Below are 13,700 nucleotides of genomic sequence, written 5' to 3'. Positions count from 1 at the left end.
TCAAAACCACTGTGAATCGGCGACAGCTAGGTAAAAGATGGTCTATATGTTGTAGACAGATCTTAATTGGAACGAAGCCGGGCTCATAACTGACAGAAATAGACGGATACGACAATGTATGGTAAATCTGACATATGTAAATTCTCTAACTAACTAAAATGACAAGATCCGCTCTTTTCCAATCTCGGCGGACATAGCTGATTAAGCAATGTATGTATTTTTGTATGGTACCGTTATCATGACGGTCCATTGATTTCCCGGTTTGTAAAGACCTGGTAATTTCAGCATGCATAAATGCATAGTACTTGACAAAAGGCAGAAATAAGGCGGTATCAGTGCATGAACTGAATAAGAACTAGTTAGGGAAGCGGTGAAGGTAATGTTTTGAAATGGTATTAAAAACTCAGGGGTCAGGTCACAGTTTATCACGTGACGTTTAGAGTCACGTGCTAAATGGTGACCTGACCTATGAGTTAATCGGTGACCCGAGCTGTAGTCACCGCCAAGGAAATCTCCAAGAGCTCGCCTTATCTTATCAGCAAAAATCTTTCCCCGACATCCGACATTCCCCTCTTTTGCCTTTGAACATAACTTGTTTAATTGCCACATTCAATATGGCAGCTCAAACTACGGAGAAGTTGGATCAGTTGGACCGTAAGATTCCAAAATTTTCTGCTTGCTTCTCTGTGTGACTGATCAGATCCCAGTGAACGTCCAAGCCACCCCCACGGCAGACCAGGCTCCCGCTGAAGCGGAGGAGGACTCGGACGACGCTCAAGACGGCGAGGGTGCCGCGGAGGCTGGAGCTGCTGGAGGTAAGTTTAGTTGAGGCTCATTTCCGTGACTGCGCCTCTAGAACCCCACCGCACCCCGCCCCACACAAATCGACCAGATTGAACTAACAGCGGGGTCAACTCTAGCCGACAAAAAGAAGAAGAAGAAGAAGCCCAAGAAGAAGAGCAAGAAGAAGGGTGGCGCCAAGGTTCAGAGCGAGCCACCGCGTGTCCCTGTGTCCAGCCTCTTCCCCAACGGCCAATACCCCGAGGGTGAGATCGTCGAATACCTAAACGATAATGCGTACCGTACCACCGACGAAGAGAAACGATACCTTGATCGCATGAACAATGACTTCCTACAAGAGTACCGCCAAGGTGCCGAGGTTCACCGTCAAGTCCGCCAATATGCGCAGAAGAACATCAAGCCCGGTCAGACTTTGACTGAGATCGCCGAGGGTATCGAGGATTCAGTGCGCGCTTTGACAGGTCACTCGGGTCTGGAGGAGGGTGATAACATCAAGGGTGGTATGGGCTTCCCTTGCGGTCTGAGCATCAACCACTGCGCTGCGCATTATACCCCGAACGCGGGCAACAAAATGGTCCTAAACGAGGGAGATGTCATGAAGGTCGACTTTGGTGCTCAGCTTAACGGCCGCATTGTGGACAGTGCTTTCACCATGACTTTTGACCCCGTATATGACCCTCTTCTCGCCGCTGTCAAGGATGCCACCAACACCGGTATCCGGGTAAGTTGTCCTACTCTTCTTCGATTCAAGCAGAGCTAATGGGTTTTTAGGAAGCGGGAATTGACGTCCGTATGAGTGATATCGGTGCCGCCATCCAAGAAGCCATGGAGAGTTATGAAGTTGAGATCAATGGCACGATGCACCCCGTCAAGTGTATCCGAAACTTGAACGGTCACAACATTGACCAGCACATCATCCACGGCGGCAAGAGTGTGCCTATCGTCAAGAGCACTGATCAGACCAAGATGGAAGAGGGCGAAGTTTTCGCTATTGAGACTTTCGGTAGTACCGGTAAAGGTTACGTGCGCGAGGAAGTAAGCTTATATCGTTACTGGACTGAGAACCGAGAACCAAAGCTAACATGACACTAGATGGAAACCTCGCACTACGCTCTCGCCTCCGATGCTCCTAACGTTCCCCTGCGTCTTTCCTCCGCTAAGAACTTGTTGAATCTGATCAACAAGAACTTCGGCACCCTTCCCTTCTGTCGCCGGTACATTGACCGCCTGGGCCAGGACAAGTACCTTTTGGGCGTAAGTGGACTGTGGAGTTTATTTGGGAGAAATTGAAGCTAACAAGTATAGTTGAACAACTTGGTTTCTTCTGGAATCGTTCAAGATTATCCCCCTCTTTGCGATATCAAGGGCTCATACACTGCCCAATATGAACATGTATGTTTCTATTTTGGGATTTTCTCCACTTGAAGACTGTTTACTGACTTGTTTTTCTTAGACGATTGTGTTGCGCCCGAATGTGAAGGAGGTTATTAGTCGTGGCGACGACTACTGATGTATTTCATAGACATACGTAAATACTAAAAGCATCTTCCCAGGTTTCCAAGTTATCTCCTATTAGTAATGTCTTAATAGATTGGCGAGTCACCAAAAAAGCCCTGACATCAAAGCGCCGATCCTGCCAAGCCTCAAACCATCAAGTATGCCGTGTCGCCCCACGTGGAACAACCGTCTTCCGACTTTTTAAATCAGCTCCTATCTCTCATGGCCTAAACTTCGACACATACCAATTTCCATCATGTCTGCGGTTGTTGAAACAAGTTCACCGCACCTCCGGGTGTCGGCAGCCAAGGCATCCGACAAAACACAGCCAGAGTCCACCAGAATCCAGGCACCGGAGGCTTTAGTCGAGGACCATTTCTTCTGGACATACACCGAAGAGCCGCATCGCTCAAGACGACAGGCAATTATCAAGGCCCATCCGGAGGTACGTAACCCTGTTTTGCAGACCCTCATGATAGCATGGGGACTGGCGAAGACTCCATGCGGAGGTCTGCGGAGCTCCTACATACACCTGGCCACTTTCCTGGGCGACGGACGGCCACAACAAATGCAATTGCAATGCTGATTCGTGGTATTATGTGTCTATAGGTTACTAAACTATGTGGCCCCGAGCCTCTCACCAAATGGGTCGTCCTCGGTGTCGTGTCCCTACAACTCACCTGTGCTTACCTCCTCCGCAACACCTCGATGCTCGATTGGCGGTTCCTGGTTACCGCATACGTGGTCGGTGCGACTTGCAACCAGAACCTGTTCCTCGCCATTCATGAGATTTCACACAATCTGGCATTCCGGTCTGCTCTCGCCAACCGATTGCTCGCCATCTTCGCCAACCTCCCTATCGGACTGCCGTACAGTGCAGCGTTCAGAGTACGTATACTCTTCTACATACCAGAAACGCCAGAGACTAGCATTGCCCCAAGAGAACTCATGAGCTAACCAAGTACCACCAACAGCCCTACCACCTGACGCACCACAAGTCCCTCGGCGTAACAGGCCTCGACACCGACCTCCCCACAGCAGTGGAAGCCTTCTTCCTAAACTCCCTCCTAGGCAAGACCTTCTTCTGCACCTTCCAAATCCTCTTCTACGCCGTGCGCCCAATGTTCATCTACAGCCCCCCCCTTCACCTACATCCACCTCCTGAACCTCGGCGTTCAAATAAGCTTCGACTATGCCCTTAGCAAACTATGCGGCGGCATGCAACCCGTGCTATACTTCCTGCTGAGCTCATTCCTCGCCGGATCCCTGCACCCCTGCGCAGGACACTTCATCGCAGAGCACTACTTCTTCTCAAACGTGAAGAGCGGCGGCACAGAGTCCCTGACAGAGCTGAAGAAGAACGAGAAGCCCAAGGCCCCCCACCCGCTTGATTCCCTGCCTCCTCCGGAGACATACTCGTACTACGGCCCGCTCAATATCCTCACCTACAATGTCGGGTTGCACAACGAGCACCATGATTTCCCTGCTATCCCCTGGACTCGATTGCATAAGCTGCATGAGATTGCGCGCGAGTTCTATGAGCCGTTGCCTTGCCACCGGAGCTGGGTTTGGGTTATTTATACTTTCATCTTGGATAAGGATGTTGGTCCGTGGTGTCGTGTGAAGCGTGAACAGGGTGGACGCATTGTTGGTGGTGGGAAGAAGCGCGGTGGTGATTCTGCTGCATCTAAGCAGTGGAATGGACGTGGTGGTGAGGGCATTTCGGCTGCGTCGGCGGGTCCGGCGGGCGAAGAGGGTGATGGGTGGAAGGAGAGTGAGATTCAATGTTAGATCTTGCTTTCTGCCTTTCAAGTATAACGTCTGGTGTTAAATTTCAGTTTTTCAGTTATATACATTATTGGGTGGAGTACTTGTATTTTCCTAGATATATTTGTTTACAATAAAATTGGCCTGTCGTTTCCAATGCCTATAAGCGTAAAGCAACTTAAAGTGCAAAGACAAGCATGACTGCAATCAACCAATTACTGGAGGATGGAGATGAAGTCTCCGACTATGTACGACATGGACTTAGTTCTAGTAGTAATCACATGAATTATCCCGAGCTCGAGAATGTTTTATGACACAAAGAGAAACGAATCGAGAGGCTGAGTCCGTGCATCATAAAATGATATTAGACAAGACAGGACTGGGTAAAGAAACAAAGGAAAGCAACGACAAAGAGAATGAGACTGACAAACATCCGGCCTCAAGTGGGATTTGGAGTCCAGGGTGACAATATGAAAGCAGAGTATTGATAGTGGTGTGGGAAACTTAAAAGCAAACGCAGAAAAAGGCTGATGCTAGAACAGATAGAAAACGGCATGCTCTTCAAGAGACAGAAAGTAGATGGGAATTTGGGAGAGGCGTCAGCGACGTTAGACCGGAGGCATTGAGCACGCGGAGAGGAGGCGCAATGAATCCAGATAGACCGTGAGAAAGCGACAAACAAAAGACGAGCTTAGAAGAAGAAGTATGCGATCAAGAAGCTGAGCAAGCAGAGGCATGCTACACCCTGGATCGAAACTCCACCGGCAGTTGGCGCATGTGATTGCTGCATGCTGGCAGGCACAGCCTGGCCGGTAGCCTCTCCGCCGGTCTTCCGCTGTCGCAGTCCTTGGTCTGCAAGTCGGTCCTTCAGTCTCTGAATCTGTGCATTGGCTTCAGACAGCTGGGACTTGAGTTCATCGCTCGAAGGGAGAGAGTTGACGGCGGCGGACCTGGCATTTGGAATGGCGGACGCGGGCTCGCGCTGGGGAGACTCGGACTTCTTCTCAGAGAAATCAGGAGCAGGAATTGGGGATGTTTCATCGGAGTCGATCTTCTTGGGGGCCGGGGTCTGGAAGTTTGCGCCAGCAGGAGACGTGTACGCTGGAGGTTCCTCATTTTGCACCTGGTTCAAGTTAGAGCTCGTGTAGGGAGAAATGATTGTCGAGGAGCATACCGAGTCATTGGAAGTGGCATCTGTTGCTAGGAAGACAACTCGAATCTTGCGCTCAACCACATCAACCTTGGGAGTTTGGTCGAACTAAATGTAAATATTAGTTATTGGTCGTCATATTCGCGATCCCGCATGGTGGACATACAATCTGGGCAACGCTGGCTTCCTCCAAGCCACGAGAAACTGGGACGGCCTGGACCAGGAACTTATCCTTGCACTTAGCATCCGGAGCAGGGTCCTCCTTCATAGCTTGAAGCAACACTACCGAGAACAGTTAGCCCGGCGGAATTCAGCTGTACTCGCTTATCAACCAACCTTGGACTTCGACGGTCTTGCCAGGCTCGATGTGGCCGGAGTTAGGTCGCACACAGTAACTAGAATATGGTCAGATAACATATCTCGAGTATAGGCATTGCGCAGAGAATTGTCGGGACATACTGCTTAGGAGCGGTGGTCTTGACCTAGTGCGCCGAGGACATATGTTAGTATTGCTTGTCCCGCGACAAAGACCGAGGGGGGTGTCACACATACCTTGAAGACCACAGATTCCTCGTTCGGGTTGGTCAGGCGGAGAACCTGGCATACTTCATGATTGAAGGGACCTATTATCAAGATATGAGCTATTGATCTAGGCAGGTCTCAGACAGGTTCGGGATGTGGCACTCACGCTTGAAGCCCAACTCGGAGGGCTCGATTTGGATAGTCATGGTGCACGTGGGTCAGAGTGAAAGAGGTGTGAAAAGGGAACAAAGATGACAGAAGCACAGATGACTGCACGCGATTAGGTTCCGATTGGAGAATAAAGGTGTGGGAGGGTTATCAGGTCTAAGCCGATGTGATGCCTCAGGAGTTTGATTACTGTCCACCTGGGCACTTTCGGGGAAATTGGATGACTCAGCAAACAGTCAGGTGATGTCACTATTGACAAGGTATACATCGTCAGGGGAATATTTGCCTTGTTCATTTTAGTTCATTTTAGTTCATTTTATTGGTATCTTGGCTGTGAGATTATATCTTGTTCGAATACCTCACTATTTTCTGACATTCTGTTGAATCCTCGCATCCTCGGATATCCAGCTTCCTCTACCTGCATGTGATGCTTCCTGTGGGTCAATCGTCCCACTTGGGTTTAAATTGTATATATTTCATGCTCTATTGATTGATCATACAGTGGCCCTGGCAATCATTGCCCAAATTAAGCCATGTTATGCTTGATTTCTATAGTCGAAATGCATAGAGCTGTAGCATTGAGGTATGCGACCATATCCCTCGGCCCCATTCAAGTTATGTAGATTTCAATTTCGCTCGTTAATCAAACTTGTCAATATCTTGTAGAAGATATTCTATACCCACCCTTAAAGTCTGAGACTATGAGAAAACCCGGGGTATCTGCAATACAGGTGCGTTGTAGCACACATCCTTCATAAAGACATCTTTCAGTAGACATACAATGCTAGTCTCTCCCCATGAATAAATTATATATATACGTATATATAGGATTCAATCGTCAATGACACCTAGCAGGTCTCTCTGAATATGTCTTACACACCACTTGTCTTCAAGTTGCGTGCTTGTTCGACTCAATGAGCTGCGCCACAGCACACAGGCACCTAAATACATAGGTGGGAGACGTGTGCATAGGTAATACAAGTAAAATACAACATGGAGAGATGGAGTTCACACTGTCACCCTTTCAATGGCCTATAAATGTTTAAATATCCCTCAGACGCGCCATCAAGAAGAACTTGATGCCATAGAAACCCGGGGAAGGTAAGTGGGCCTTATCGCTCGCCGCCTTTCTGATACGTCACCCACTCTCTTCTCTCGCGACCAACTCACTTCTGAATCACCTACCTGAATCAATCTTGACAAAATTTGCTCATTTTCTGAATATTGTCATATTTTTCACATTCCAACAGTCATCATGGCATCGGACCTAGACCAGCTCATAGAAATGGGCTTCGACAAAGAGCGCGCCCAGCTCGCAGTGACAAAGACTGGTGGCTGTAAGCTTCTAACCTTTCCGTGATATCTAAAGTGAGGCTTCGTTTAACTGTCTCAATAGTGCAAGGTGCATTGCAGTGGCTCGAAGACAACCAAGACAAGTCATTGGAGGAGATACAGACACAAGCGAAAGAGGCACAAGACGAAGAGAGCCCCGCACTTCAGCCAGGCGAACAACCGCGCAGCTTAGTATGCAATGAGTGTGGCAAGAAATTCCGAGGCCAGTCACAGGCCGAGTTCCACGCATCAAAGTCGGGGCATGTTGATTTTGCTGAGTCTACCGAGGAAATTGCTCCCTTGACCGAGGAGCAAAAGAAGCAGAGATTGGCAGAGCTACGGGAGAAGCTTGCGGCGAAGCGCGCAGGGCTCTCGGAGCAGGAAAAGATTGACAAGAAGAGGAATGAGGTGTGTATCCCTGGTTTTGGTCCCATCAATTTACTGGCTAGAGCTATTTTGCTGACTTTTACCACTTAGGAAATCCGAAGGAAGAGCACCAAGGAAAGTCAAGATGCCAAGGAGGAACTTGAGCGGAAGCAACAGTTGAAGGAAGCAGCCAAGAAGAAGAAGGAGAAGCAGGATGAAATCGATGCCAAGAAGCGCATCAAGGCAAAGATCGAGGCCGACAAGGAGGAGCGCCGATTGAAGGCAGAGAAGCAGCGAGCTGAGCGTGCCGGTCTGGCTCCTCCTACCCAGCCTGCCACCGCACCCGCACCCACTTCCTCCGGTCCCGCCACGTCTAAACCTGCCTCCGCCTACACGGAAACTCGGTTGCGATTCCAATCATCCAAGGGCAACATCATGAAGACACTGCCCGTCGACACCACGCTATTTGAGGTTGCCGCTGCATTGAGGGAACAGGATGGGATTGAGGTCCAGAGCTTTGTGCAGAATTTTCCTAAGAAGGTGTTTGGTAATGAGTTCTACGGAGAGACTTTGAAGGAGCTAGGACTTGTTCCTAGTGCCAGTCTCGTCATTCAATGATTTATGCCCAGAGAATAGATAGCTCTTACAACGAATGAGAAATGAGATGAAGCCTCGAATAATAGCTTTCAAACATGTACCATAGCCCCATTAATATCCAACTATCCTTAAGCAGTAATGTGTTTTGTTTATTTGAATCTACTCGATTCATGAAGCTCTAATCTTTTATCTTATCGCGTTATCGTCATGTGATATCGCGATGAGCCGCGTCTTGGTGCCTGACAACGCGCTCGCCGACTGGCCTTCATTGCATCTCTAATATCGAACTCGACATTCATTCACAACAAAACATGCCAGCGTGAGACCCAATACCCAGGATCCGGAAAATGTCATATGCCATGGAACCGAGCACTGATAGTGATAATCTCAGCGTTGGTGACCAACATCTCGGTGGTGTGGGATCTATAATGATGCCGAACGCTACAGGAGCCGCCACAGCAAACCCATTCGAGGAACCCCAACGCCGCATCAGCGAATACACCGCACAGGAAATTGCAACATTACAAGCTCGTCTGGATAAGAAATTGGGACCTGAATACATCTCTGCACGACCTGGTGCTGCGGGGCAGAAAGTGCACTATCTCTCCGCGGACAAATGCATCAACCTTGCGAACGAGGTGTTTGGATTTAATGGCTGGTCCAGCTCGATTCAAAAGATTCAGATTGATTTTGTGCGTTAATCATACACTTCTTAGCTACTTGAGGGTCAGCTAACGCTTATCAGGTCGAGGAGAACCATAACACGGGAAAGATCAGCCTGGGCCTTTCAGTTATCATGAGAGTAACTCTGCGGGATGGAACATTTCATGAGGTAAAGGAAACTCTTGGATAGATGATTTTTTTTTCTTCTGGGTTGTTGTGTTGACTCGATCGCTCTTCTAGGATATTGGCTACGGGCACATCGAGAACTGCAAGGGCAAGGCCGCAGCGTTTGAGAAGGCCAAAAAAGAAGGCACAACAGATGCTTTGAAACGTGCATTGAGAAACTTTGGCAACGTGCTGGGTAACTGTATCTATGACAAGGATTATGTGGCCAAGGTGACCAAAGTCAAGGCAGCGCCTGTAAGGTCCCCGATATCCTCCAATTTGCGATGTGTCGTGCTGACTATCACAATAGGGAAGATGGGACGTCGACGATCTTCACCGTCACCCTGACTTCGCGCCACCTGCTAAGAAACAGCCGCCTCCACCCAAACGTGCAACCGAAGAGGATGATCTACCCCTTCCTCGTCCCATACATCAAGCCAGACCAAACAATCCTGGGAATAATACTTCTTTTGATGGGGATGGAGAGTTTGGCAGTATGTGTTGAGAAAAACACAACCTTGGACCTTGGCTAATCGTCTCTAGGTGACCTCTTTGACGAAGCCGATTTTGGGGTAGCCGATATAGGCAATCCTGATGAAATCGTGATAGATACGGAGACCCATCGAGAACCGCAGCGCCCTATGCCGACGAATGGTCCAGCACCTCAGCGAGGACCGCCTGTTCGAGCAGGATTCAACCCCGCTGTCGTAACACCATCAAAACCAGAGCGATGGAACGGCGCAGGCCAGGCGGGACGACCTAATCCTCTGAATGCGCGACAGAACCAATCGGCTATCCCATCTCCAGCCGCGGTACAAGGCCGACCCATGCCCGGTCAAGGTCCTGCTCAAAATATTGCGAACCCCAGACCATCAGTCCCACCACAGCAACCAGTTGGTCACAATGTCCCACAAAACAATATCCCTCAGCCTCCGGTCAAAAAGGAATCCGTTTCTGGGGGCTTTCAAGGAAACCAGGACATGAACCCACCACAAGGGACACCGTCAACGGGTTTCTATTCGGCCAGAGCAGTGGACCTCCTCCGTGAAAATCCAAATTCTGTCCCGCCAGGAGCACCTCAATTCGATCCACACGCAGAGAGTCCCTCCATCCGCAAGACGGCTGGTGTGGACCATACCAAAAGTATTCCTATTGCTAGGCCCATGCTGTCAAATGCCTCTCCCGCACCCACCGCCAATAACAACAATAACACACGTGATTTTGTCAACCCTGCAACTGATATGCAGCGCAGAGTCGGTGCTCCTGTGGGTGGAGTCAGCAGTCCGGTCAGCAGAGGTCCTTCTGTTTCATCGTATCGACCATTGACTCGACCCAACATTGACCAAAGGAACGTTCCCAACCCAGCCGCAATGAATCGAGGGAGTGTACCACCCCAGCAGAATCTCAACGGAAAACGACCTCCGTTGGTAGACGTTACAAATGGCGATGCTACACCTGGCGCATATGCAGGGGTCCCGGCCCCCGGCCCGAACGACCCAAAACGGCCCCGAGTCTCGGATGTTGACTCCTCCGGGCCTTCTTCCGGGCCTTCTTCCGGGCCTCGCCCACCAACTCAGTAATGATCATGATCTGATTTGTCTTTTGTGCCCCAGAGGGTGCATTCCCGCGCAATTTCCAACTACAAGCGTTCCTATTTTATCGAACTTCCCTTTTTTTTCTTCTAATCTTTACCTCTGGTCCACGGCGTCAAGATATGGTTATCACAGCAGGGAAGCATGGCAGGCGTTCCGGAATTCCTAAAGCAAATGGATCCATCGGACCAGCGGGGGAAAACACATAGGTTAACTGGATATTGATACATTCTTTCACATTGGCATATTTTTCTTGTTATCTTCAAACGAATTTAGAGCATATCGGACTTCGGGAACACAACGGTAAGATTAGATCCCAGATTTATGTCACAGAAATATCAATCATATCAAAAATGAAACGTATAAATAACCCAAGTAGCTCCCGCCACCAAAAGCCGACTTCATATTCGATACAAAAGTACGAACAGGGGTTGGAAAAATCTGATCCTCCTAGCATGATGCTAAGGGACCGGTACAGCAAAAGCAAGCAGAAAGTCTATCCGGGTCTTCTGTCCTTTCTGTCCTCTCTGATCCTTTCCCCGCCGTGCCCCGAGGGCTAGCAAGAGCTAGCGTTAAAAGTCCAAAGTAAATCTAAGACCAATCGCGGAAGACACCAAAGACGCGGTCCCTGACATCCAAGCCACGAATCCACAAGAAACACCCGGGTGTTCCCTTATGCATGCATGGCAAGCCCACAGCACCGGTAGCAATTTCCACCGTCCGCCTTGTCGGTACGCTGGGGTTAGCGCATTGATGCATGAGGTCAAGGGAAAAAAAAGATCCCAGACCTAGTGAACACTCTTAATTGGCTCGGGATTGGCGGGTTGGTGCCAGATATGTAGCCGCAGGATAGTTGGGGAGAAAAAGGAGAGTGGGATTTCTCAAGGATGCGGCGCAATCTGGTCTTTTTTGCTTTTTATTATTATTTTTGTTAGTGGGGGAGGGGGGGGGCTTCATTCTTACTAGCTTGCATCACACCTTGTCCTCGGCCCTCGCGTCTTTCCAATGGGTATTTGGGTATGGATTCCGTTCCTGGAACCTAAATATGAGTGCTTATATAGGGTTAATAGGGTCGTGTTCGCTTTCTCACTGGCCTTGCTAAATCTAAGCCGAGCACTAGTTCCTTGTGTACCTATAATAAGTGATTTATGGATCTGATCCCAAATGATCTTTTGAACTGACAGAAAGCAATGAGCATGTTGAGCCGCCGCTCTGGGCTTCCACTAACTTAAAATCGATGAAATTAATAAAAATAATAAAAAGCAAGAAAAAAAATGCAGAAATAACAAAAATACGATTTTCATAAGGAATAATTAAATTAAAATCAAATAAATAGACACAAGTACGATCTACAAATAGTGGGACAGGGATCCTGAATCGGGTCCCCAAATCCAAGCTACTGCGTGTCCTCTGAAGGCGCCAATCACTCTGCATGCCTACGACCAGAGAGGCATTCAGGCCCCAGAGGTGATGGTCAAGTGCCCAGACCACGAGTTGACATATCGGCGTTTATTCTCCGGTTTCCTGCTTTCGTGGCGGCTGAAGGATATTGTGATTCTGCACTGTCCGAGATGGGTAGTAGACAAGGGTCTTTGCCTTGATGCTTAAGCGAATGTGCCTTTTATGCCACATATCATTAATTATATGGATTGGTATTTAAAGAATGATGGATATCCACGTTCATCGAGGCATAATATTGCTTTTCATTGCCAAATTCCACTGTTCATAGACCTTGTCCGTGTGAACATGATTTCTTCGATTTCTCTTTGCTGGTCCTGTACTCCAGTTACAACTACTGTTGCTGCTGGTCTCGGTCTCGTCCTCTTTGCTATGGTCCTGGTTGTTCTTCGTTTGAGAGCTCATCGAGGTCCCAAGCATACCGCAGACTTGACAATTACACAAGTAAGAGGCTCAAGTATACTTCGAAGGTATTCTCTAACCTCTATAGGGAAGCATGATCAAGATTCCTACTTGGAAAAGATCCTATGGCCTGGATGTACAGCAGCCCTATAGGCGTGAATCGTATGAGTTCGAAGGTAAGCAACCTTATCGCTAACTCATCAGAGTAGTGTCTGACTAAATCGGATTTAGATGTGTGAATTGGAATACTCAATGCAAGGTACATGGACTTGGTCTAATGGCAGTGACATTAATGTCATCTAAAAAGAGATGGATTATGGTGACAGAGTACAGCGAGGATCTTCATAGGAAACCATCTATATCCCATGCCTCATGATTCAAAGCAGCGTAGTCTAGTAACAGTAATCAAAGTAGCCAATTAGAATTTTGATGTCTCGTGCTGAATTTTCACACTGGAAAAAGCCCAGGCGCATCCGATGGTACCGAACTGTAAGTTCAACATATCACAAAGAGCAAAGACTAGAAAATTTTCAAGTTCTGTCAGCACCGTGCACATCACACACCATGTAAAGTCTACACATGTCGATATTGATATAGTTAGACCGTTATGTACTTTGGCCAGACCGTTCTCTATGCATAGTACTTCTCGCCGGATGTCGCGTCGTCTTCCCCGTCCGAACTCCCGAATTTTAACGTGCTGAAAACAGTTCCTGACCGCTATACCCGCAGCCATGAGTCAAAAAGAAAAGAAGGGACAAAAAAAAAAACGCACGGTGATGGGTCTCTTTAGGTACAAATGTTCCAAGAGCGGCCGGAGCGGCCGGAGCGGGAAGTTTTCCCCCCGACAAATCATGTGTTGGATATACGATCTACTCGATTGTTAAGAACCTATTTACAACACCCCATCGGGGGGAGGTCTTGCTTGGTCCGCCAATTTGGGATGGATAGTCTAGGCCGATGCATAACCTGAAACACGTTTGCTTTCTTTTTTTGTTATACCTAGCTTGGTAGATTTGAGCTGTGCGATGATTGGTAGAGTATGTAGTGTGATAGATCATGTTTAACCCCCTTTTCTTATTTCTTACCCTAGATTATATTATTATTATTGTTGTTGTTGTTTTTTTCTTTTCCGTTGCGTCATTCTCATGAACAGTACAATCGTACGGAGTACGGACCACTTGTGACTAGATTGGGACCAAGCCTTTCCCCTGCATAAATCT

The 13,700-nt window shown here is 48.4% G+C and overlaps 6 protein-coding genes across 6 annotated transcripts; 5 read left to right on the top strand and 1 right to left on the bottom strand.

Moving 5' to 3' along the window:
• Positions 1 to 614: 614 nt before the first annotated feature.
• On the top strand, positions 615 to 2,311 carry N7487_008674 (methionine aminopeptidase 2; the record flags this gene model as incomplete). The annotated part of the gene is made up of 7 exons (XM_056876404.1): positions 615 to 654; positions 708 to 815; positions 921 to 1,522; positions 1,573 to 1,836; positions 1,894 to 2,055; positions 2,107 to 2,193; positions 2,255 to 2,311. The coding sequence occupies 7 exons, from the start codon at positions 615 to 617 to the stop codon at positions 2,309 to 2,311; spliced, it is 1,320 nt and encodes a 439-aa protein (XP_056728592.1).
• A 243-nt stretch (positions 2,312 to 2,554) lies between these two features.
• Positions 2,555 to 4,089, top strand: N7487_008673 (sphingolipid delta(4)-desaturase family protein; the record flags this gene model as incomplete). Its single annotated transcript, XM_056876403.1, has 4 exons — positions 2,555 to 2,743; positions 2,908 to 3,186; positions 3,273 to 3,421; positions 3,501 to 4,089. 4 exons carry the CDS (start codon positions 2,555 to 2,557, stop codon positions 4,087 to 4,089), a joined length of 1,206 nt encoding a protein of 401 aa, XP_056728591.1.
• Positions 4,090 to 4,756: 667 nt separating this feature from the next.
• On the bottom strand, positions 4,757 to 5,943 carry N7487_008672 (uncharacterized protein; the record flags this gene model as incomplete). Its single annotated transcript, XM_056876402.1, has 7 exons — positions 4,757 to 5,188; positions 5,240 to 5,323; positions 5,382 to 5,497; positions 5,552 to 5,610; positions 5,675 to 5,697; positions 5,768 to 5,838; positions 5,904 to 5,943. 7 exons carry the CDS (start codon positions 5,941 to 5,943, stop codon positions 4,757 to 4,759), a joined length of 825 nt encoding a protein of 274 aa, XP_056728590.1.
• Positions 5,944 to 7,160: 1,217 nt separating this feature from the next.
• On the top strand, positions 7,161 to 8,221 carry N7487_008671 (UBA and UBX domain-containing protein; the record flags this gene model as incomplete). The annotated part of the gene is made up of 3 exons (XM_056876401.1): positions 7,161 to 7,242; positions 7,302 to 7,645; positions 7,715 to 8,221. The coding sequence occupies 3 exons, from the start codon at positions 7,161 to 7,163 to the stop codon at positions 8,219 to 8,221; spliced, it is 933 nt and encodes a 310-aa protein (XP_056728589.1).
• A 338-nt stretch (positions 8,222 to 8,559) lies between these two features.
• On the top strand, positions 8,560 to 10,608 carry N7487_008670 (RAD52 DNA repair protein RADC; the record flags this gene model as incomplete). The annotated part of the gene is made up of 5 exons (XM_056876400.1): positions 8,560 to 8,892; positions 8,946 to 9,032; positions 9,104 to 9,283; positions 9,339 to 9,522; positions 9,572 to 10,608. 5 exons carry the CDS (start codon positions 8,560 to 8,562, stop codon positions 10,606 to 10,608), a joined length of 1,821 nt encoding a protein of 606 aa, XP_056728588.1.
• Positions 10,609 to 12,366: 1,758 nt separating this feature from the next.
• On the top strand, positions 12,367 to 12,719 carry N7487_008669 (uncharacterized protein; the record flags this gene model as incomplete). The annotated part of the gene is made up of 3 exons (XM_056876399.1): positions 12,367 to 12,522; positions 12,569 to 12,656; positions 12,712 to 12,719. 3 exons carry the CDS (start codon positions 12,367 to 12,369, stop codon positions 12,717 to 12,719), a joined length of 252 nt encoding a protein of 83 aa, XP_056728587.1.
• Between the last annotated feature and the right edge of the window lie 981 nt (positions 12,720 to 13,700).

This window comes from Penicillium crustosum, assembly GCF_028827405.1.
Source record: "Penicillium crustosum strain IBT 35664 chromosome Unknown utg000003l_segment0_segment0, whole genome shotgun sequence".
In the NCBI taxonomy this organism is placed as follows: domain Eukaryota; kingdom Fungi; phylum Ascomycota; class Eurotiomycetes; order Eurotiales; family Aspergillaceae; genus Penicillium; species Penicillium crustosum.
Note: the sequence above shows the minus strand (reverse complement) of the source record. Positions and strands in the feature narration are given on the sequence as shown.